Genomic DNA, 23,048 nt, shown 5'->3' on the forward strand with positions numbered 1-23,048 from the left:
GCTGGTAAAGACATTGAATTTAGCTTCACCTTCGTCCATGGCGGATGGTGGCTCGCTGTTCGTCCCAGCGATGATCGGAGCGATCATGTTGTAATCGTCTTCCAAATTGATAAATGGCGCGGTATTCCAACGCGGTGGGACATTAGAGACTGACCTTTGAGTGGCTACCGGTCTCGTTACCGACACAGGAGACGAGAATAGAGACAAGTTAGTCGGTGAAATTACTCCAGACATCGAGCTAATGGTCGGATACGTGAAGATTTGCTACAAAAACAAAAGTAGATCACAACAATGATACATATACTTTCAAACAATACTTAGACTAGAATCAAAGAATTAAATGCGAGCGACTGTAATACAATAAAGATGAAATCGAATTCTCGACAAGACGAGAAAGGAATCGTATAAGAAGGCTCATTTTCACTAACCTGTCCGGGTTGTGAGTGAAAATGAGCAAATGTATATTCCCTGCTGGTGGTATGCGGCGTAACGAGAATTCTGGCGGGACTCTTTCGTCCAGCGGATTCGACAGAATTCTGGCAAGCGGAACCGACGAGACCGACTGCTGCCGCGGCGGTCATCTGTTCCTGGTTAGGCCCTAGCTCGGCTGGATCCGTGGGTGACGTGGACGATGTTGGTGGCGAGTTAGCGGTTGTCGCTGCTAGCTCACCCGTCGATCTTATTATCGCCACTGGTCTGGCCATAGGAGCAGGTGGCGGCGGCGGTAACATCGAACTCGGATAATACTGCGGGAACTTTTGTATACCGGTGCGTGATCCGGTTAGCTGCGCCTGAAAGTAATCAGTTACGCATATAGCATCCTATTTTCTGTGTATTACTCTAAACTCTTTAACAATACGTTCCTCAAGTTAGAGACGAATTAAACCATTTCCTTTGTTAATTATTACTAGCGAAGAAAAAGATTACCACAGGTTTAAAGTTTAATTGTACAAGAGATTCATTTGTACAAGAGATTTGTACGATATGCGCTAAAGATTAGAAAGCTGCGATATATATTGATATTCCTCGATACTTTCGCTACGAAAAATGTCGAATCAAGGACTCTGCTGTTAAAAAATAAAACGCGAAAAGTAGAAGACGCTGTGGAATTTTTGTCATTGCAGAAACGATAGAGATATTTCATATAATCCATAAAACGTTCGCGAAACATCGCGTATAATTCTAAATGTTCGCTCTATTAAGGGTACCTGGGAAAGTTGCTGGGTATTTTCGGCTTCTTGACAGACAAATGTCACAAAGTCTGAAAGAGTGTCATGTCCGTTCTCAGGATACTTTACTACCCCTGTAGATCCAGGATGTTCCGGCTGATAGTAAGCGAGTCCAGGCATACTTTGACCGGAGCCACCGGTTAGTCCTTCGTGAGGCGAATGCAATCCTGAAACACATTTCCCAATGATCATCTGGTCTGATTAACGACATCGATGTCATGATAAACCACCCCCTTAACTTAACGCTTGTTCTTTCCTTACCTTCGCGAGCAAAGAAGATTATTTTACTTAACCTTTGTCTTTCTCTCTTTTTTGTCTCTCTTTTTGATCGAAATTGGATGATTTACATTATATCGCGACCTATTTACAAAAATCCTATCTTAAAATCACATACAAAAAATGTTTCGATCTCTTTTGCGATACGCGAAAACGGCATTTTTCTTCCGAATTACAAGTCGTTAACGAGTCTTCACCTATTGCCGAAAGACAAAATTATTTTGTCCAATTTATTTGACGGCTCCGTGCAAATTTATTTTATCTAAGATTATTGCGTTTATTGTTTCTTTACATCATTTTAATTATCATCGATAGTAACGTGTAATTGAACAATTGGTAATAATGTTTGTTGTACAAATTAGTTGTATTTAACACCTATATAGCTTCGCTTAATATAGGAACATTAATTTTTTTTATTATGATAATAAATCGCATTTAATTACGCTTACATATATGTACGCGTGTTTATACCGAATCACGAAATTGAGATAAGTTGAAATTGAGATAAGTTACACACATGGAGGTAGAGAGAATCGTAGAGGTAAAACGTATTAAGCTAATGGAAGTAAAATATTCGATTAAATCTCTCCCCGTATATACCGTTTCTTCTTTCGACGGCATTGTAGCTTAGCCCAGTTTCGTAACTAACACACGCATAAATATACAGATAGATAAATACATGGATAGTTAGATAAGGGCAGAAAAGTCGTTGTTACCATGAGCTTGTTAGGGGGTGGTTTTAGTGACGCATACAGAGCCGATCAAATTCTGATCGGCTTATATCGTCAGTACAGATTATATTCCAAAACTATCGCAGCTTCTTTCAATCACGAATTCTTCAATAAATTTCGAATACTACTTTTAGTTCTAAATATTTCTGGTCATTTGGCCATTAAAATAGAAAAAATACAATTTCTCTTAAATTCCTACAATTCTCATTGGTCGATTTAACAATCGAATATACCATCAAATTGTCAATGGAGCTTAGAAACATCGATCTTGGTGATTTAGTCGAAGAATTTATAGATGAAAGAAAGTACGATAATCCTGGGACACTGTACATAAATATATATATATACATATATGACGTACATACATACACATATACGTATGCATTGGATGATGCATTCCAAGCGTGAGACCGAATGGATGAAATGTACATTTATAAAATACTGCATTTTTAATATAATATGAGTTAAAATATATAGCGTGTTATATAATAGTCACAGTTAATTAGTTATGGCTTTGTAATCCATCGCGTTGCTTTGTATTGAAAATGTAATAATATTTTATTAAAATAATATATATATACACACAAGAGTAAATCTTGCTGAAAGAAACTACAATTAGGTTGTAGATCATCAATTAGATCTCTCAATCGCGTTACAACAATCATGTGCTATTAATACTATCAATGCTATTAATTTAGTTTATACGATAACAGATAAGGTGTATTTTAATATGTGATATTTAAATAATTCTTATATATATACACATATCTGTGTGATTAGACATAGTATGCATATGGTATAAACTTTTTAATGGCGCTTTAAGTAATTTATTTTGTGCACGGCATAGATAATACGTGTACGCATAATACGTGATAAAATATATACATATACGTATGTAAGTGTGTGTACGTGGACACACCAAGTGCAACAATATAGTGCAAACATCAAACAAACAGCAAGATAACAACGACTAAACAACACATCAAAAACATCAAATTAACAACAACATCAACATCAATACAATGATTAGAGTATATATATATATATAGATATATTAAACAACAACACCAACATCGCAACGATAATAGTGTAGGTAGTACCGTACGGAAAGGGCATAAACGTTTAATCAATATATTCCACGCGAATCGAATGTTGATCAATTAAGTAAGTCAATTAATCCATCCAGCATACGACATACTCAGAGCATTGGCCGTGTGACAGTGAGTAATATGGAAACAATATCGAGTGTGTGAGATGAAACTAAATCATATAGTGCACGCTTAGACGGCAGCCTTGATCGTGGCTCGACCGATCGATCGTTACATCTATTTTCGGCTGAGAGACGTAATTAATAACCATAAAATAGGTCGCTCCTTGAATGTCATTTCTCAAAGGCGATTGAATGAAATTTGTATCTGAATGGCACTCTTCGCTATTAAAAGTATTAACGCAAAAATATGTCTCTCCCAGACAACTTTTGAATTTTGTTTTTTATCTTTCGTTTGTTCATTTGTATAAAAATGAATATATTGAAGATATTAATTCCGACGCACATTTTTTTTTTTTTTTTATTCTTTAGATACAACCAATGTATAACACCATTTTTAAAAAATATATGAAGGAAGCAAGAGATCCGATCATTACTTAACTTTTCATCGCCAACCATGTTATTTGCTTCCACATTATCAATTAAAGTTTGCGATATATTATGTCATTTTAGTAGCCTAGAATGAAATCTATTCTGATTAATAAATGAATATTTATTCCGATATTAAATAATGTTAATTCTGAAAATTATAAAGATTTGCTTTGGATCGCCGAGCCGCGTCGAGACTGTATCGTCGAATTATTACGTGGGGGTTGTTAAATAAAGACAAAAAAAAACAGATTAACAAAACAGATCGCCAAACATACAGACAGACAGACAGATAGATAGATAGACAGACAGACAGACAGACAGACAGACAGCAACAACTAGCTTGCTAGGTAGACCGTACTACGCATTTTAGCAAGAAAAGCCGTCCGTCTGTTTATCCACCCGGTTCCAACCACTATATCTGCCTTTACTATGTAATACGGACGATGCTTCCAAATGTGATGGAAAAAAGTTTTAGGAAATAATTACTTTTAATTTTGTTAAGTAGCATATTTATTAAGTTGAATAAGGCAGCCGTTAACAGGCAGATGAATCAGACGGACAGGCAAAGAACTTTATAAAAAGAATATACATATAATATATATGACGTTACATATACACAGATAATAAAAATATACTAAATATAGAGAACGTAAAAAATCTATCATTATTTTTTAACTGTTATTTTTCTTTTTTAAGATTGCAATATTGCAATATCTTTTTTGTAAAAGGTCAGAAAACTAGTATTTTATAGTATATTTATTTTATTCTGTAATCCATTTGTTTACCTCATATAAATGTTACTACCATTTTAATTGCAATTACATTAATTATATTAAAGAGAGAAGAAATGAGTCGACTGTAATAAAAGTTAAAGTAAAAAAAAAAGATGACACGATTCTCAACTCGATATTTAATGCAAGCGTTGTTCCGACTAGTCGGGCTAATCTCGATCATACTACTGAATCGTTCCAGTTCAGCAAGTAAAACATTCATCGCACAAATCGTGCGTGATAACGACTTGCAAGCAACACTAATCTGATAATCGCAAGTCCATAATCTGATAGTGATAATTATTATATCCAAAAGACGTATCGTAAATTCGGGATGATTTATTATTGTGGTTCGGGCATTTAATTTATATCAATAAGAGGCACAATACGTGTGAGTCTGTGTGTGTGTGTGTGTGTGTGTGTGTGTGTGTGTGTAAAATACATACACATGTATCTTAATATTGATAAATTGCTTTTCTTTAATATATTTATGTTTATGTATATGTACATTTGGTATGTATATGCGATGAAATAAGCTGAATAAAAAAACACTCACAATGAATGAATTATTACTCAACTTATGACACGTGTGCAATAGAATCGAATGGAAAATATCGTCTCGTTTTGTTACCAGCAACACTATCAAAAGAAAGTAAGTAGATGATAGGACGATCAGTTTTCGGCTCGACAGTCAATGATATTACAGTACCGCATTAACGATGTTCGTGCACATAGCTGCAGGCGGATATATATGTATGTGTATAGATAAGAAACACAATATGCAACATCGATCTAACACATATATATATTGTCGTTAGTGCTAAAACATAACATTCTTGCGACCAGGAGCGCAAGCGTTTTACCATGTCGCAATCAGATGTCAGGCGGATTTCTCGCTCTAAGGAGGATTTGCCTGATAAACAGAGGATCTTGAATTAATCGACGTAATTTTTTTCGGTTTAAATTATTCGATTCCCGTTTAACAGGAATCAATAACAGGATTTGTTTTTTTTTGTGCTGCTTAAATGCTAAAGATATTTGAAGAACAAAGTCGTGAAGTAAAAATTTATTTATTTCATATTATATGTGATGGTTTTTCATGCTTTTTTCACATTCTTTATTTTATTCTTACTAATATTATATTGGCATATATGTATACATATATATATATATATATATATATATATATATATATATATATACCGTATATATACATATATGTATATTACATATATATATATATATATATATATATATATATATATATATATATATATATATAAACTGTATATATGTATATTAATAACGGGATTTGTTTTTCATATATGTATACATATACAAGATTGTCCTAAGTAAGTACAAAAAATTAAAGGGAATATTTCGTGACTATTTTAGAAAGAAAAGATCTGGGAATGTTTTATCGGTACTGGAAAATGGTTCTTAATATCACATGTACGCATACTAAATTTGATTAAAATATCTTTAAACGTTTTCTGTAAACCTGTATTTTGAAAACGAAACAGTTTAGAACATATGTTTATAAAACCTTTTGTAAAACAAGCCACGGAATATCCCCTTCAATTTTTTGTACTTACTTAGAAAACATCCTGTATATCAGAAGTGCGTTTCTCATATATCTTGTTCTTACATATACGGTCTCGGATTTCAATCTGGACATGTCTCGATGACACAGGTTGGGAGAATTACGGGCTGACATTAGTGTAAATAAAAGATGATCAAGATCATGTTTCCGCGCTTACTTTATTTACGTAATAATCTGACGTCCGCGACGATACAACAGAAAATACTGCTACTACTATGGCGGACGTACAGATGCTTATACAAAGAAACATAAAGCGCGCTTATCGAAAATATTTCGGTAAGTTAATTCTATAATCAAACATAAGATTTTTATATAATATATTTAAATAATATATTCACTGATAATATATTCACTGATTTAAATAATATATTCCATCTCTATTGCATCTCGCATCATTTTCAACTTTAAAAAAAATTTTGGTCTTACATTTTAGATAGAAATATATTTTAAACTCGTCACGTCTATAAATTATTTCAATTATCTCATCAAAATTCTAAGTAATTAGTCGTGCGACGGAAAAAAAGATAGAACAAAGCAAAATAACGGAAATTAACATGAGTGGAATAAAAACATAATTGTATTTATTAGAAAACGAAAAATGTGAAATAATGTGCCGAATATGTGGAATTTGATGATATCGAGTAGGATTAAGTTCCATAGAAAAACCTTTGAAATTAGTACGCACTAGGCACAGCCTCCAATATTATTTTTTCGTCGGATATAAACATGAATAAAGCAATTTCACATACTGCTATTTGTACATTGAATTCCGTGTAGTCGTTTCAATCATTTGACTATTGACGGAATGCGTCAATAATCAGACATTCCAATTACGCGAAACTCAAAGAGAGTCAAATTGTATAAAATTTATTTTTTTATTTATTTGCAAGTTCAGCGATAACGCTTTACAAGAAGTGGATGAGAAATGGAAAGTTTATAGGATATAGATATATATACATATACATATATATATAGATGTATAGCTAAATGAATGGATGTGGAATATATGTAGATGAATGGAGATTAAATAGAGAAAAGAATATGTAAATAAAAATATAATTAAAAACAAAAAAGAGGAAGAAAAGGAAACAAGAATATGAATTTATGGTGGTAATTTACTACGCTCTTTAATATACCTTCCCTAAATACTTAATTAAAAATATACAACAATTATCGTGAACAATAATGACATAAAATAGTTGCATAGTAATTCTAGAAAAGAGAGAAGAAGAGGATGGAAAGGGAAGATGGGAAGAGAGGGATAAAGGAAAAAGAAGAAAGAGGAGAGGAATAAAAAAGGCAAACAGGCATACAGGGATGAAAAAGAGAAATACGAAAATTGCTAAACGTTATGACACAAAGATACTCAAGTTCGTAAGATGTGATAAGCCTTCCTATTCGCGCCAATATTCCAGATACACATGTACATGAAGGCAGATAAACTGTCCTGACGACATCGATAGCAGAACAGGAGAAAAAAATGTCATTCGTGTTAGATGATGACATCGCGCGCGAAAGTAAGAGCACGTACGCAGGAAAAACCTGGACGCGTTTCGATTCCGCCTTTCTAAAAAGTCTCACCGACACCCCATCTTCCGCATCTCGATAAGGACTACAAAATAGTATCATAGAGCGTATGACTCTCGTAATACGAGCGTACCAGAACATTTATGCACGAGTCCATGCGCATACAAAGTTATGAGTTTTTACCGAACTAAACCACGACATCCAGGAAGTATTTGCAAAAATCAGCCAAATTGTACATACAGCAAAATTGTACGGAGTTGCCCCTTCATGAAAATATTGGAGAATACGACGGAGAGAGGTTCGGCACATATATAACAATTCGTGAAGTAGCGAATTTCGCGTGACGCAAATATTTGGATACACTTTGAATGCACGGAATGATATTTACGATTTTTACGACTATACGATACATTGCAGACACCTATCAATCCAGAACAAATTTTCAATTTGGTTACGAATACTTCGTAAAAAATAAATACTAGTTTTAAAATACTCTATTTTCATCGAGAGTTGACACGTCCCACATGAACGAATTCGATATAGCTCTTCCAGATACACAAGTATTTCGTTGACATATCTCGATCTATAGTATACATGTACATTCACGTGATGGAAAGCATATTTGTTATTAAAGTAATAAATAAATTGGTAATTGAAAATAATTACTAAGTTTGACATTGATTATGTAAGATACTTTAATAATCATATCAGTTTTATATCTATTGCAAAATGTAAACGATATGGTGCTAGATACGCAAGCGTAGAATCTAAGAATATGCAGAGACTTACAAATCTCCCATTGTCTTGCAATTAACACATAATTATCCCGTATGTGTATGCGCGTACAATAAAACAGTCACGTGCGTAAAAATGTTTGTGTGTATGTGTGTGTATACATACATATACATGTAGAAAGAGAGAGAGAGAGAGAGAGAAAGAGAGAGAGAGAGAGAGAAATAGAGAGAGGAAAAGACAACAGTCAATAACCAGTCACAAAGTACCTTTTAGTCGAGTTAGCGAGCTTCTCTCTACGCTCAGGGTCAGACTGAAACAGACATCATGACGCGTCATTTTTAACGCGATTCATTAAGATAGTCGTTGATTGGTAGACAAGTCAGATAACTTGATAGGTTAATAGATGGAAAACGTTTTCAAGACACAGACAAGACATAGAAATTGGCAACTCGATAAATCTGCTTCGTCAATGTGACGAAAGATCAACGCGAAAATTATTTGTGATCGATTACACGTAGGATTTGCTCTACGATCGTTACATGTTAACCGTCGTGACGGAGCGAACTCGTTCTCTACTTTATATATGGTATATAATTATGCAAAATATACAAAATGTCCCACAATTTGCGATCGTAATTTTAATGACATATTTCTGAGCAAAAAATGAGACAAAAATGTCGAGGCTGTAATAGGTACTTTTCAAATAGGAAGCATTTATACAAAAGATAAACCAGATAATCTAAAATTCGTATGTTTGGGGACGTTGCACAGTGATAAAGATGTTCTTGCACCCTTATCGACTCCTTATGAGAGTAAAGTTATTATATATACAACAATGTTGAAGTCATTAATTGAGTCATATTTAAACATAGAAAATAAGTACATTACACATGCTGGTAATCGTAATCACGTAAAAATATTTTTTATAGGATATTAAAAATAATATATATAACAAATTATCAATATTCATAAAATGTCACAGACAACTTCAAGAGCAAAAGCATCTTGCATCACTACAATGTATTGTCCATAAGTGCCTAAAATTTAGACTACTTGATTCGTCTACTGTAAATGTTTCCCATTTAAAAAGTATTACAGTCTTGATATTATTACGATTTTTATCTTTTTTTTGCTCAAAAATATGTTTTATTCATTAACATTACGAGTCGCGAGTTGTGAGACACTCAGTATATGATGCGTAATATATCAAAATATATATGAATATAATTGTGTGGAATACTGTAATAGCATTTCTTTTCTTGTATAATCCCAAGACATATCTTATTGTTAGCAAGACGTTACAGTCATTATAGTAATATAATTTTTTAAGTAAAACTTTCTTGACATAAGTGCTGCTCGATGGTATAACAAAAAATCTTGTTAATTATTATTTGTACTTTTAAAGATTAATCAAATAAATTTTCTTAATATTCCCTATTATTTATATTTAAAAAACCAACAAATAATTGTTAATAATGGAATAATGAGAGAACAGAGATATAATTTCTTTTTATATCTAACAAGATTTAATATATGTAATAGATTAGCTACGCATGTAAGTATACAGGATGTTTGATAATAGGTGTAACACCACTCGAGGATAGATAGAGCAGGTTAACTGCTAACTATTAAACTGAATAGAAATCGTTTTGCGAGTTTCTCAATAATTAATAAGAAATTGATTAATATATAAGAAATCGCAACTGAATGTGCATCCGCGCAATTCAGCGGCGAGTTCAATTGTGCTGATTCTCGCAGATTCTTTTATTAATTAATTTGTCATTAATTTCATTAATTATTAAGAAACTCACAAAATAATAGAGGATTTTTCTCAAAAAGGATTCATCTTTCCAAATTTTTTACGAATTTGCGTAATTTGTTCGAAATAAACTTAAAAAGAATTCCTTGCTCTCGTCTTGATGCACTTCGCAGATAACACATATCCTTTATATATGTAAAAACAGCATTGCTGCAATAATTAAAATCTTCTTCCCTATATAATTCAATCATTTGCGAAAATGTAATACACACACGCATCACATCTTTGTTTTGATATTTCTCTGGAATCTATTAGATATTCAATTATAAATAATAATTTTTAATTCACATTCCCTACCAGGACCGATTTTCAGTAACTTTTCATTCAGATCGCGTTGATGACATCTCAAGTAGCCGAGACTAATAATTTTGCTTATAACATATATTACATATATGTATATAATATTTATAAAACTATAAATTCATTATTATTAAAAAAAAGGTGCGTAATGTTTCGACGATGATAACTATATTATACATATTTTAAGCATCGATATATGATTTTATGAATTTATTTTATGGCAGTGTTATATATGTATAGTAGCAAAAGTATCAAACGAAACGGAATGAATTAACAGCCTGAATTAAAAGTTCAGAACGTAGGACGCATACGCCCTATGCGGCAGGGGACGGGCATATTAAGATCGCAAGTTTTGCTGCGTAAGGAATTGATCAAAACCGATCGACTACTTTAAGGAACGAATGATTACTTCTCAAAAAGAGACGAAACAATATAATATAATATGATAATAAGGGAGGTTTCGATCTTTTTCAACTATCAATTACTTCGTATTTTTTATATTCAATCATCTCTAAACATTTACTCTATTTTGAACAAGCGTCTAATTAACGACGCACATTTGATTAGGTAACAGAAATAAATATATCGAATGTTGTGTCGCAAATAATCAAATAAATATTTGCACGAGGATTCTCATAGGTTTTAATCCTTTTATATTTAACTTTTTAATTTTCAGTATATATTTCATGCGATCTCTGTACATCAACAACATCCCTTGTATAGATCCTGGACTGTGTCGTAAGACACATTTAAACAAGCGGTCACATTCTTTTGAATGTCATTGACGTTCTCGAAACGCCTTCCTTTGACGATTTTCAATTTCAGGAACAACATGAAGTCCACAGGGACCAAATCCGGAGAGTAGGGAGGGCGTTCCAACATTGATACCTCCTCTTTGCCAAAAATGTCTTCACAATGATACTCGATTGCGCGGGTGCGTGTCGTGCGGAAGATGCCAACTGCCGCGTTCAGCAAAATTCGGCCGCACACACCAAATTCTGAGCAGTAGCCCTTGCGGACTTCATATTGTTTTCCAAATTGAAAACCACCCTGAAAGAAGACGTTTCCAGGATGTCAGTGACATTCAAAGGAACATGACCGTCAAACTTAACAGCCTCTCTTGTGACACACTTAAATAAGCATTCCAAGATCTATACAAGATGTCATCGATGTATAGAGATCGCTGAGAAATATATTTAAAACTAAAAAGCGTTTATTTTATTCTATGTTACGTATTGTGATTTTTATTTTATCAGTCCCGGAACTTTTTGGTTCGACCTTGTATCTACATTGTCAGAATTGTGTGTATTTGAGTAATTATTATACGCGAAGACAATACCGCGTGTCACATCATAATCAGTCTGAGAAATTTCGGATATTACCGCATACACACACATAATTTTTTATATTTAATAATTCATATTTATTATTATTAAACAATATTTGTTTTTTAAAGTTTAAGCAATTTTCATAAAATTAATGAGCTCTATACGACTTAAACCGCTTCATATTTACCAGAGATATAATTGTTTTAAACATACATGACTCACTCAATATGAGTCAAAAAGGGTAACATAAACTTTAATCAATAATTTTAAATTGGCAATAAAAACAGAAGCGATCAAATACTATCTCCAAGACTCTTCATCAAATATCTATATGTCGATTTACTGATTTGATATATCAGTAAATTTAATTTAGACTTATCGCATAGTAAATGTTAAAAATGTGCGAAACAATTTCAATCAAAATTTGAAGAAGGGTATGTATAATATAAAAATATACGCTGCATGTTAATGGCAGATCATTTAAAATATATGACTCGTTGGTTATTAAATAAAGATTAAATATAGATTGTTACAGAGAAGAAAGAAAAAAGAAGGATAAACTGATCTTTCTAATTTAGCATATTTCCAACTTGTTATCACGTAAGATTAAAAAAAAAACAATTATTCAGATTAATTATGTAAGTAAAATTTAAATTCTTTTTCTTATCGTTATTAACTTGCATAAATAGGTAGACTATGCTTTCCATTCAAATTTACATTTTAATATATTTAGAAAAGGATTAATGACACAAACTTTAAAAGATTAAATCAACTTAACAAGTTTACCAAAAAAAGTACAAACGGAAGAAAATATTTATCAAACCGTAAGCCATTCCGTAAGCCAAATATACAGGATGTATCATAAATGTGAACCATCATTTCAGGAGCATATTCTACTCATCGAAATGAGCAAAATAGTTCATATAAATATATGTCCAAAAATGTGTTTGTGAAAGGATGAGAAGACGCTAAGAAGACGGGCGGAGCAGTGTATTTTGGTTGGGAGCGGTTACATTTGTGCTTTAAAATTTGTTTTTATTTCACTTTTATTTCTACTGTTTTGTATTGTCGGAAATAAAATAATACGCTTTGTAATTATTAAGTTTTAACCCAAACATGACGGTAACGTGAAAACACCCTACATATAGAGAGAGAGATAAAAATATAATTTAATTGGCTATATACAACTTTCAGTTTGATTTCACTAACCTATATAATTTATAGTATTCTTTTGCGAATTTCGATATGTACATGTACACATAGAATTATTAATGCCAATTAATTTCCAATAATGTCTCGCGATAAACACTTAAATTAACGTGTTGAGGCATTAATGGTACGGTGTACATACATTTATAGTCTTTTATGAAACAAGATCAAGAATGTCGTTGAAAAAAAATAATTGTTGCGAGTTCCAAACAGTGAGATTTAACTATTCGAATAGGTATAATTTTCCATTCGAATATCAAATGACAAATTCGAGGAAAACAATACATATAACTGCTAACAAATAACAAATTAGCACACAACCCACCGCTTATCGCTTCTCAACAATATCGTTTCTCTATGATCGAGATGCATGCGATAATTAATGATCGACAAGATATATTAATTTGATTCTCTGCACTCAATGTGAAGCGCACTGATCGCTCTGAAAGCATGATCGACGCGATAAGTTCTGTTAGATGCGTATTAGTTAAATATATGTAGTTAAAAAGTTATTGATCACCAAACATGCGCCCCAGATCCGTGCACGCACGCGAAAGGAAGAGAGGGAAGAAAAAACAAGAGGAAAAGGAGGAGGCGGGAATAACGAGAGGACTCTAAAGTCGTGTCGTGTCGTGTCTTACAGAACAATAGCGTACCTCGATACAAGACATCGCGATTCAATGGTGCGAAGATCGTCGATGTCTCACTTCGATGATCACTCGTTTCAAATCGTAGTTGAAATTCTACAAATCTCCCAGTGTTTATCGAGAAACACTTCCACGGAAATATTTACTAATGCGACGTACACGTTATTCGTTATGTATTACGTATTCTAATTTCGATTCTGCTATCGATAAGAAAACAGTAACTTCTTTTCCCTTGTTAGTACAATCTTCATTTATGTAAATCGAAGATTCCTAAATTCTAGCAGTTTCCACAAACTGTGGCTGCTTAAAAACAATGTAAGAATCTCATTCGTCATCAACCGCAATATTTAAGTTAGCTATCTTATAAATTATCACGTGCGGAGAATACACGGGAGAGTAACTAAATCTACATAAATCTCTAACTTCTTCTCGCGTCAATGAAACCTTAACTTGTAAGCTCGATAAAGCAGGCTTACAAATATATCGTAAATTCTTCAAACAATATTCCAGAATATTTTCAAAGTTTTCGTTCGTTTTAAGTACCGCTGGGTGTTATATAAAATCTATTTATATAACATATAGCCCATTTTTCGTAACTTGACAAGCTTGGTTCATCAAAGTGAAACGGTTTTTATTAAATACGAATTGCAATATTTTCTCATTTCTAACGAGCGTAAGATTTCGAGATGCTGATATATCGCCGATATTTAAAATTTACATTAAGAAATCGTTTGTAAAAAAAAAAACCCCTGATTTATGAAGAATTTGCATCGTTGAAAAAAGCATATCGCCCAACATTCTGCAGCAATTTTAGTAAATTATTCAATCCTCATATTAGAATATACATTTGCAGATGTCTCGTCCATCCTTCCCTCTTCATGCGAATCATTAGATGGCAGCTAGATTCGAATAATTCGCAACGTTGCCGAGAGCGAGAGATAGAGAGAAAGAGAGAGAGAGAGAGAGAGAGAGAGAGAGAGAGAGAGAGAGACAATTCGTAGGTTCGATAACCGGCGAAAACTGAAAAACGAGTACATACCCGTTTGCGAATGCGGGGATTCTATTCCTCGATGTCCATCTTCCGGCCTGAGAACCGACGAAAATGTCGGTGCACTCGAAACCGTTACTGTAGGCGGCTTCTCAGTCTTATCGTTCCTTATTAATTGATGAACCGGTGGTGGACCTACGCACGAAAGAATACATGAATCAACATGGATCGACATTTCTAAGCGACAAAGCGAAAATCTGAGATATTCTGCGAAATGATCGTAAGGCAAAACGCGATGTGATAGAGGAAGTGGAATAATTTGAAACACCTGGGCAAGTTGAGCTATGACAATGTCTAGATTATTAAGTGTTATAACCTAGCGGCCAGTAGTAGAATTATTAGTTGCTGGTCCCCCAATCTAACGCGTACAAAGCGGCAGCGTGGCACAACGTGTCATAAAGTTAAAAATTAAAACTGAAGATTTGATGCATATCGCTCACAGCGTAAAGTTAGTACATAAACTTTTATTTTCCAGTCAATCTACTTCACAGATTCTTTGTCGCTTTTTGTTGCATGTAAAACTATGATAGAATTTTAATGTAGTCTATTTATTTAGCAAGTGTCATATGATACATATTTCTATTGTGTACGATGAAAAGGTAAAAATATAGCGATATCGGATAATTTTGAGATAGTTTGCACAAAGTTTTTAATAAATTAGAATATAATAAATATATAATATAATAATTATTACAGACTATTTCATTATTAATATGCATTAAAATACGATAAAAATTACTTTTTGCAAGATTAATTAAGTGTTTCAACTTGCCCAATATGATCCAAAATACCCTATAAAATCTACCTTCGAAAAATTCTATAAATAAACGAAATTTGTTAAGAACGCGTTGTAATGAACATTTGGCATTACAATTCAGCGAAAAGAAAGTTCAGTTATCTTTAATAGTTTTCAAATTATCTTGAAAAGGCTTAAGCCCCTTGCACAATAGACGATAGCGATAGCGACAAGATTGCCGAAAAAGCTATACCTTTGTCGGCAATTTTGTCGCTGTCGCTATCGCTATCGCCTATTGTGCAAGGGGCTTTAGAGTGGTCCAAATTACCCCAACCTCCTCCATATAAAGTTAGGACTGTGTTGTTCTTTCCAAACGCGACTGCACGTGCCTCTTTTAGATACGTTTTTCATCGTTATCAAGTTATGAATAATATACGGTCGATCGCATGCTCCACGCGCCATCGTTAATATAAAGGGGAACGTACGTACGATAAAAAGAAAATAAAGAAATATATCATGGAGATGCAGTTGGCAACGATTCACGTATGCTTATCGCTAAAATTTTTCTGTGCGTATAATAAACATGCTCGATAAAGTGGTTTTATTTTATTTCGACTGTAAATTTCGTCTATCTGTTTGGCAATTGGCACCGTCCCCTATTTTGCTAGGTAGGATTAACGCTTCTTACAACGAGGCTCATCCCTGAGTACCATCTCGTGTATTATCCTTTAATTATCCCTCTTTATGTCATCCCCTCTAAATCCTTACTTGTCCATTTTCGTTCTCGCTTCCCTTTATCCCTAACATCTCCTTCATCGTTTCGTATTAGCCGAAAAAAGCAAATCTGTTCAATTACGCAAGTAAAATAGCTCACTAGCTCAAAATATACGCTTGAGATATACTTTCGCTGGCGCGTTCTTCATCTCGTTGTACGTTTCATCTTCATAAGTATACAAAACTGAAAAAAATAACGTCCGCGAAAGACAAAGGGAAAATATATATCGACAAACGACGTACAATCGATTATGACGCAAAACAGTTTAAGACACGCAAGTAATTTCATATTTTCTCTTCTTTCGCTTTCGATTTCGCCTACAATCTGACATTTATATCAGGAATGCATACATCTGTATATGCTGAAAAAGAATATGGAGATAAAATAAAAGGTATCTTATTTGAGAGGAGACACAAAACAATTCAAAGACACAAAAATTAACAGCCATCGCGATAATAATAGGATCAGCGCAACATATAGCTTTTACAATTCACGGACATTTGCGATTAAAAAACAAAAAAAATAAGTAAGACCAGGTAAAGCGAGATTTCCCACCATTTCGACGACAGAATCAACACAAGGGAGCAACATTTACGTGCGAGCGAATAATTTCCTCCCTCCCCTCCCCCCTCGCCCTCCCCCTCCCCCGGACTACCCCGGACTCCCCCGGATCCCGGTTCCGAGTTCTTTCCGCTTATACGACGTGAACTAGTTTAGCGAGCCTAACGGACACGGACGAAAGCGTGTTACGCCGCGGCTACCGCTCGACCCCGACTCTGTCTACTAAAAATAAGGGCAAAGGCAGATTTTGAAACTCACTGAAGCTAGCCGCCGGCTGAACGTGATCCGCGGTCGTGGCTGCGGATGGTGGGGTGTAGCTGCTGCAGTAGTACGGCGGGTGCTCTATTTTGATCGCGTTTATTTGAGGCTGCATGTCGCTGAGGTCATGCAGTATGGACGCTGAAACCAGACGCACATTAGCAGCTACGGTTCTTAGCACGCTCGTACGTGTGTCATTCGTTTTCCTTGCACTCCGCGAGCACGATCGCGAAAGCGGTGCTTCCGCGCAAAAAACAAACGAAAAAACGAGATAGAGAGAGAGGGGGGGAGAGAGGGGGGAGAGAAGGGAAGGGGAGAAAAGAGGAAGAGAGGGAGAAAAAAAATCAAATTATTTCTAATACTTTTAATAAGCGTAAAAAGAATTATTCGCTAAAGCGGTTGTAGTTCTCTCTCATTGTCAGTTATCGGGCTACGCACACAATGTACACGTAATATACGTAATAAATGCACGAGGCACTAAAAATTCCGGTACACGGAAATAAGGACGTGGCAATCACACACAATATATGTACATAATTGAGAAATTATATTTTTCATCTAACACGCTCGCGTCTGAAAGAAGATATTGGACGTAAAATTCGGTCGAGTTATTCGAGAGAAGCGCGACAGTTTTTATTCGAATCATCTCCGATTTCCAACGAATGGCGTATTGCCATTCAGAACCGTTTGTTATTATTGAGATTGCCAATGATGAATCCACGCCGAGAACTCGCGTATAACCTTTCCAAAGGGGTAACGACCCGTCGCAGCGTTCAAAGCTTTTCATTGTAGACTTACCTCGAGATACTATATCGTATCCCTCTTACAGAAATATGACAATATGCATTTTTTTTTCAAGCGGAAAAGTATCAACGTTTGTTTAACTATCAGGATGCTTTCAAAAGGTCTTTCGCATTGAGCTGTTCGTCACCTTTCGAAAGCATCCACAGAGGAATCATCGCGCATATGAAATATCTTGAGAAAAATGTTAATCTGGTAGTGCAAAATCGATCCGAATGCGAAATTTATCGAACGTACAAACGCGGGTAAGCCGTGGTGAGGCTGCCAAAGTCAAGTTGCGTGCGATTAACGGGAGAAGTCGAGTTCGAATCTATGAGAAATGTAGCGTCGTACCTTTTGAAAGCATCCAGAGCTCTTTGGAGCTGAAGACACCTGTCGCAAGGATCGTATCATTGCAGACGACACCATTATATAGTTCATGGTATCCTGTACCTGGGAACAAAACCCAGCGAACAATATTTAATATCCGTTCAGATTTGCTAAGGCCCAATATATGTGAGTTTGGAAATGTGTCGGATGTACGTGTAAAAAATTTTATAAGAAACGATCAACCAAAAGCGCGTACGTGAATGCTTCTCTCGAAACGAGTGAATATAACGGATATAATTGCACAAATGTGAACTGCGAAATTGTGCGGGTACCTTTTCGACGCCTGTCCTCCTCCTTGCTAGCGTTGCAGATCCCGTTAAGTACCTCTATAACAGAAAAAAATGACAAACGCGCTCGATTAATGAAAAGTAATTGATTTACTTGCGACAATAAGTAATAGCGCGCTTTTTTCTTTTCCGCTTCATTTTTCAGATATCGAATAGTCATCGTGGAATTCTCGATGACTTTACAACATCGAAATATTCAAATAAAGAAAATTACGTGAAACTTCTGTTTTGGCGAAAAGCGCATAACGTTTTCCACCGCACGACGTTTAGAGAACCATCGCGTTTTACGCAAATCTCATTACGCAACATATCACCGAAATACTCGAGGGTCCGGAATGTACAGCGATTTCTCGAGTAGATCGAGAGGGGTAAAGAGGGATGCGCCGATAGAAACTCGAGTCTTATTGTAAATCCTACGAGAGAGCAAAAGTAAAAGAAGAGTACGCGTAAAAAGAAACTACACAATTAATTATAATATAATTGCATATTGTCGTACATTTGAAAAGTATTTTTCTCACTCTATATATGACACACAAGTCGTATATTACAAAAGTCATATCCTAAAAAATCATTAAAAAATCCAATCAATTTGGAAGCATTTATGAAAATATACGATAAATGATGCGAGACAAATTTTTCAAATCTCGTTACAGTTGCCCGTCGTGACTCGTGAAAAAGCGAAGCTTCGTATCTCATAGATGGCAAACTGTTGAAAATTATGGATCATCGATTATTTTATTTCTTAAATGAATAGAGATTACGATATCCATTCGTATAAAATCCGACCTTTACTTGAAATTCATATCATTTTATCGTACTTCTTTTGAAACGCTACGTGGGGGTATCGCTTCGACATTTGAGAATCAATTGGAATGGCACACGACGAATCCTCACACAAGTGCAAAAATATTCAGGTATTTTCAGTGGCATGAGAGAAAATCAACGTATAAGCGAAGCTGTGTGAGCTCTCGCTAAAGATGTCCGTTGCCTATTTATTTATAGAGCGAGCATACAGCGGCAAGCATGGTCACGCGCTTGCGTGCACATTTTCTCTACATGTTCATTCGGCACACTGCTCGCGTCGATGCGCAGACATACGAAGACGCGAAAGACACGCATACAAACACGCAATAATATATATGGGAACATGCGTAGACTCTGGCTCGTACACGGATATTATACGACGTTGATACAGATATTTGGTGTGTCCGATAGAGACCAGGAGAAAGGTCCTTTTTCGCGACCTTCGCGAGGGAAATTGCACGGGAAATCGCACTAATTCTTTTCCACATTTTACGTACTTTACGTACCTTTTTGCTCGTAACATTTGTTCACCAAGTAAATTATATTCGGATTAATTATGTCAGCCATAAATGTTAAAAAGAAAAAATTATGAAAAAGATATTGGCGACGAGATTACTACATTAGCAATATTATGTATACTTTCTTTTTTATATTTTGCATTGGAAGTTGACGAAAATTCAGTCGTATCTATAGCTAGGTATGTATTTTGAGTTAATTACACAGTAAACTGAAAATGTATTATCATTTTCTGTGAGTGCTAGAGGGAGAAGAAAGGAAAGAGAGAAAGAGGAAGCAAACGTCAATGTATATTTGTCGCTTCCGCGTTCGCCATTCGATTCGTTTCGCTTCAGTCTTATTGGAACTGTTTGAAAAATTCAAATGAGAAAGATCACGTCACGTCGTCACCTTGATAATTTGATTGCGCGACTTGTCTCCGCATTGTCCAAAGTATGGATTCTCGCTAGCTGCGCTACGCTATGCTTAGCTTCGCTCTGCTTTAACGGCACGTTACGAGTCAAAGAGGTCACGCTTACACGTAATTACTGAGAAGTATGATACGTAAAACATACGCACAATAAATAAATGTTTGCATAAATATAATTAATGTAAATGTTAGTGCTATGTTTGCTTTCTCAAATTAGATCCGATGAAAATTCTCGAGCAAATCGATTCCTTCTTTGGATCGACGATCCGATCGCGACGATTATCGATCGTAATTCTTTCTTACCGTGACTCGTGATAAAGTTGGCGAGATAGAGATCCAGTTCCCGGACGGAAACGTTGATGTGATAAGGATTGACGCAAAGTCCTGGCTGCGCACATTCCGCAGTCTTCTCGAGCCGTTCGCCGTCTGTCGATTCCAATGGAATTGCCTTGAAAAGGATCACCATAACTAGATCCAGCCTCCATACCTATCACAGAGATGTCGAACGGAGATCGTTACGATCAGAGTGCGCGTAAAAACTTGTGTGAACTCTCGCTGTGTTAAATATCGGTGTTTCTTCACTAGCTCTTTAATAAAAATTCGTTTGAAATACAAATAAGAGTGCGTGCGGAAGCGTACATAAATTCGATTCGCCGGACTTACCTTGTCCGCTTGACGAAGACAATCGATTCGACGCATTTTGCCCTTTTGATCAGGATTGCTCAAAACGCACATCGCTGGTCTCTTTCCCGTGATACTCAACACAAAGTCCTCTCGGTATTCTTGCGTTATATCCTTTCGCAATTTTCCAAGAAGCCGTGAGGCCCATTTCTGTTTTACTTCCAGCTTCTCGTTCTAAGGAAAAGAAAGGCATCGTAAATCGCAAATACCAGAGTACCAGAGTACCATTGACAATCGTTGACAATCCATCGATTGCCATCGTGATCTAACACGTGATTACGCACACGTAATTGTCACTTCTTTCCTGATAAAAAAAAAGGTACTTGCATGAGTTCAACGGTAATGTAACTATATAGAGAGCAATTTTGTTAGGGATTTAAATAAATATCAAAATTTTTATACGGCGGAACGACCCGAAGGCATCTCAGTGACGTTCGATCTGGATATTTCGTCGAGTTTATAAAGTTCGTATGCCCCGAGCCGAGCGAGAATAGCGAGCAGCGACAATCGCTCGAGGAGACGAGGGACATCTTTCGGCCGTCCGCGATATGCAGCGCACGCGTGCGACCCCTGTCACCCTCGGAATAGCAAATACACGCATGCATAAGAACCCTGAGAAATGCATTGAAAGTGCGTGGAATGCATCCAAGCGTACTGCGCGCCGCGCGCGATCTATCTCGCCTAGCCCGTTTTGCTATGCACGTACACACGTCCGTACACTTTGTACGACAGGAGGCGGAAGATCTCTAGCCCACGTGTTCTAGCTTAGCGATGGAGGACGTTCAAGTTCTTCTCTTTAAAGTTTTCCAACAATTTCATCGTCTATAAAGATTCAAATTGCCTATTTGAAACCAGAGTCTCCTCAAGGTCTCGAATGCCTGAAAAATCTTTCCTCGGATATCTTCTCCTCGAACACAATTGAAACATATCGAATTTTCAAAGATGAAGTTGTTTTCTATGTCTACCTGTAAAACGGATGAGGGGAAACTGAAATTATTGTGGACTCTGAAATGTTACGAAAACAAAAGATTTAATTTAAGGTGAGAATAAAATTTAATTTTCAAAACACATCCATGAGTTTTGAAATATTCAAGCTCTTGATATTGATAATATTTGATACGATTCAAGATTATCGTTTTATGTATTTGAAACGAATGTCCATTAGGTTAGATTAGGTTGTTGAGCCCATCGTTTGTTCTAACTCATCGCGATCAATCTTACAGTTAACTTTGATTAAACGGTTGTACGAGATAAAATTAAAAAAATAACAAAATAAAATATATCAGCAACTTGCAATTAAATTCTAAAGAAATCTTTGGCAGGAAAATTATTACATCTATACTGCCCATATGACATTAAAATTTAGCAGTCAACTTAACGACTTAACAAGGGTATATATAATTAACGGTATTAACTTGACGATCGTTCGCATGTATCGTGATTGCGATCAGACGAAGGGCGGTCGAGGAATAGAATAGTCGAAACGACGCGACGCTATCCGCGCAGCTATCACGCATCGACGCGCGACGTCCCGACATTTCCGTGCACGGGCACGGGCGCGAGCGCAGGCCGCGGGCGCGCGCGGATAAAATGTCAGGCACGTTCTTACACGCTTACACGCTTGTATGTACGCGCCCGCGCGCGCATTCGCGAATAAAGCGGATAAGAGGTAAGAGGTGCATTTGCCGCTGAGGTCCGCTCCTCGCTGGAGAAAGCGTCGCGCGTTTACGGTGCATCCTGCGTATACTCGATATCAGGTATGCCGAATGCGAAGGAGAGCCGTGTTCACGGGAATTGTACCGAGAACGCATAATATCGTGACATGCGTACATGCGCTTGATGCGCTATCCCGAAGGCGCGGCAATCTCGCCCGCGTCACTAATTTCACACGATTGCGCTTATATATATCCTTCGGCGTCTTCCCATCAGATAACACAATGTCCAAAATCGGGACACAAGATTCTAAAACGTCTTAAAGACGTCTTAATGA

General features: G+C 35.7%; 1 protein-coding gene across 6 annotated transcripts in view; it reads right to left on the minus strand.

The window, feature by feature from the left end:
* Window positions 1-23,048, minus strand: part of Nfi (Nuclear factor I) — a 47,785-nt gene that overhangs the window by 12,941 nt on the left and 11,796 nt on the right. For 4 of the 6 annotated variants that reach the window (XM_071794804.1, XM_071794807.1, XM_071794806.1 and 1 more), the window contains 9 exons: window positions 21,041-21,232; window positions 20,681-20,864; window positions 18,634-18,687; window positions 18,326-18,424; window positions 17,192-17,332; window positions 14,853-14,996; window positions 1,209-1,396; window positions 429-791; window positions 30-264 (listed from right to left, as the gene is read on the minus strand). In XM_071794804.1, the coding sequence (XP_071650905.1) occupies window positions 30-264; window positions 429-791; window positions 1,209-1,396; window positions 14,853-14,996; window positions 17,192-17,332; window positions 18,326-18,424; window positions 18,634-18,687; window positions 20,681-20,864; window positions 21,041-21,232 (1,600 nt within the window). The remainder of the gene's footprint in view (window positions 1-29; window positions 265-428; window positions 792-1,208; window positions 1,397-14,852; window positions 14,997-17,191; window positions 17,333-18,325; window positions 18,425-18,633; window positions 18,688-20,680; window positions 20,865-21,040; window positions 21,233-23,048) is intronic. The other 2 variants (XM_071794805.1, XM_071794809.1) reach the window with 2 other exon arrangements.

This window comes from Temnothorax longispinosus, chromosome 12 (assembly GCF_030848805.1).
Source record: "Temnothorax longispinosus isolate EJ_2023e chromosome 12, Tlon_JGU_v1, whole genome shotgun sequence".
In the NCBI taxonomy this organism is placed as follows: domain Eukaryota; kingdom Metazoa; phylum Arthropoda; class Insecta; order Hymenoptera; family Formicidae; genus Temnothorax; species Temnothorax longispinosus.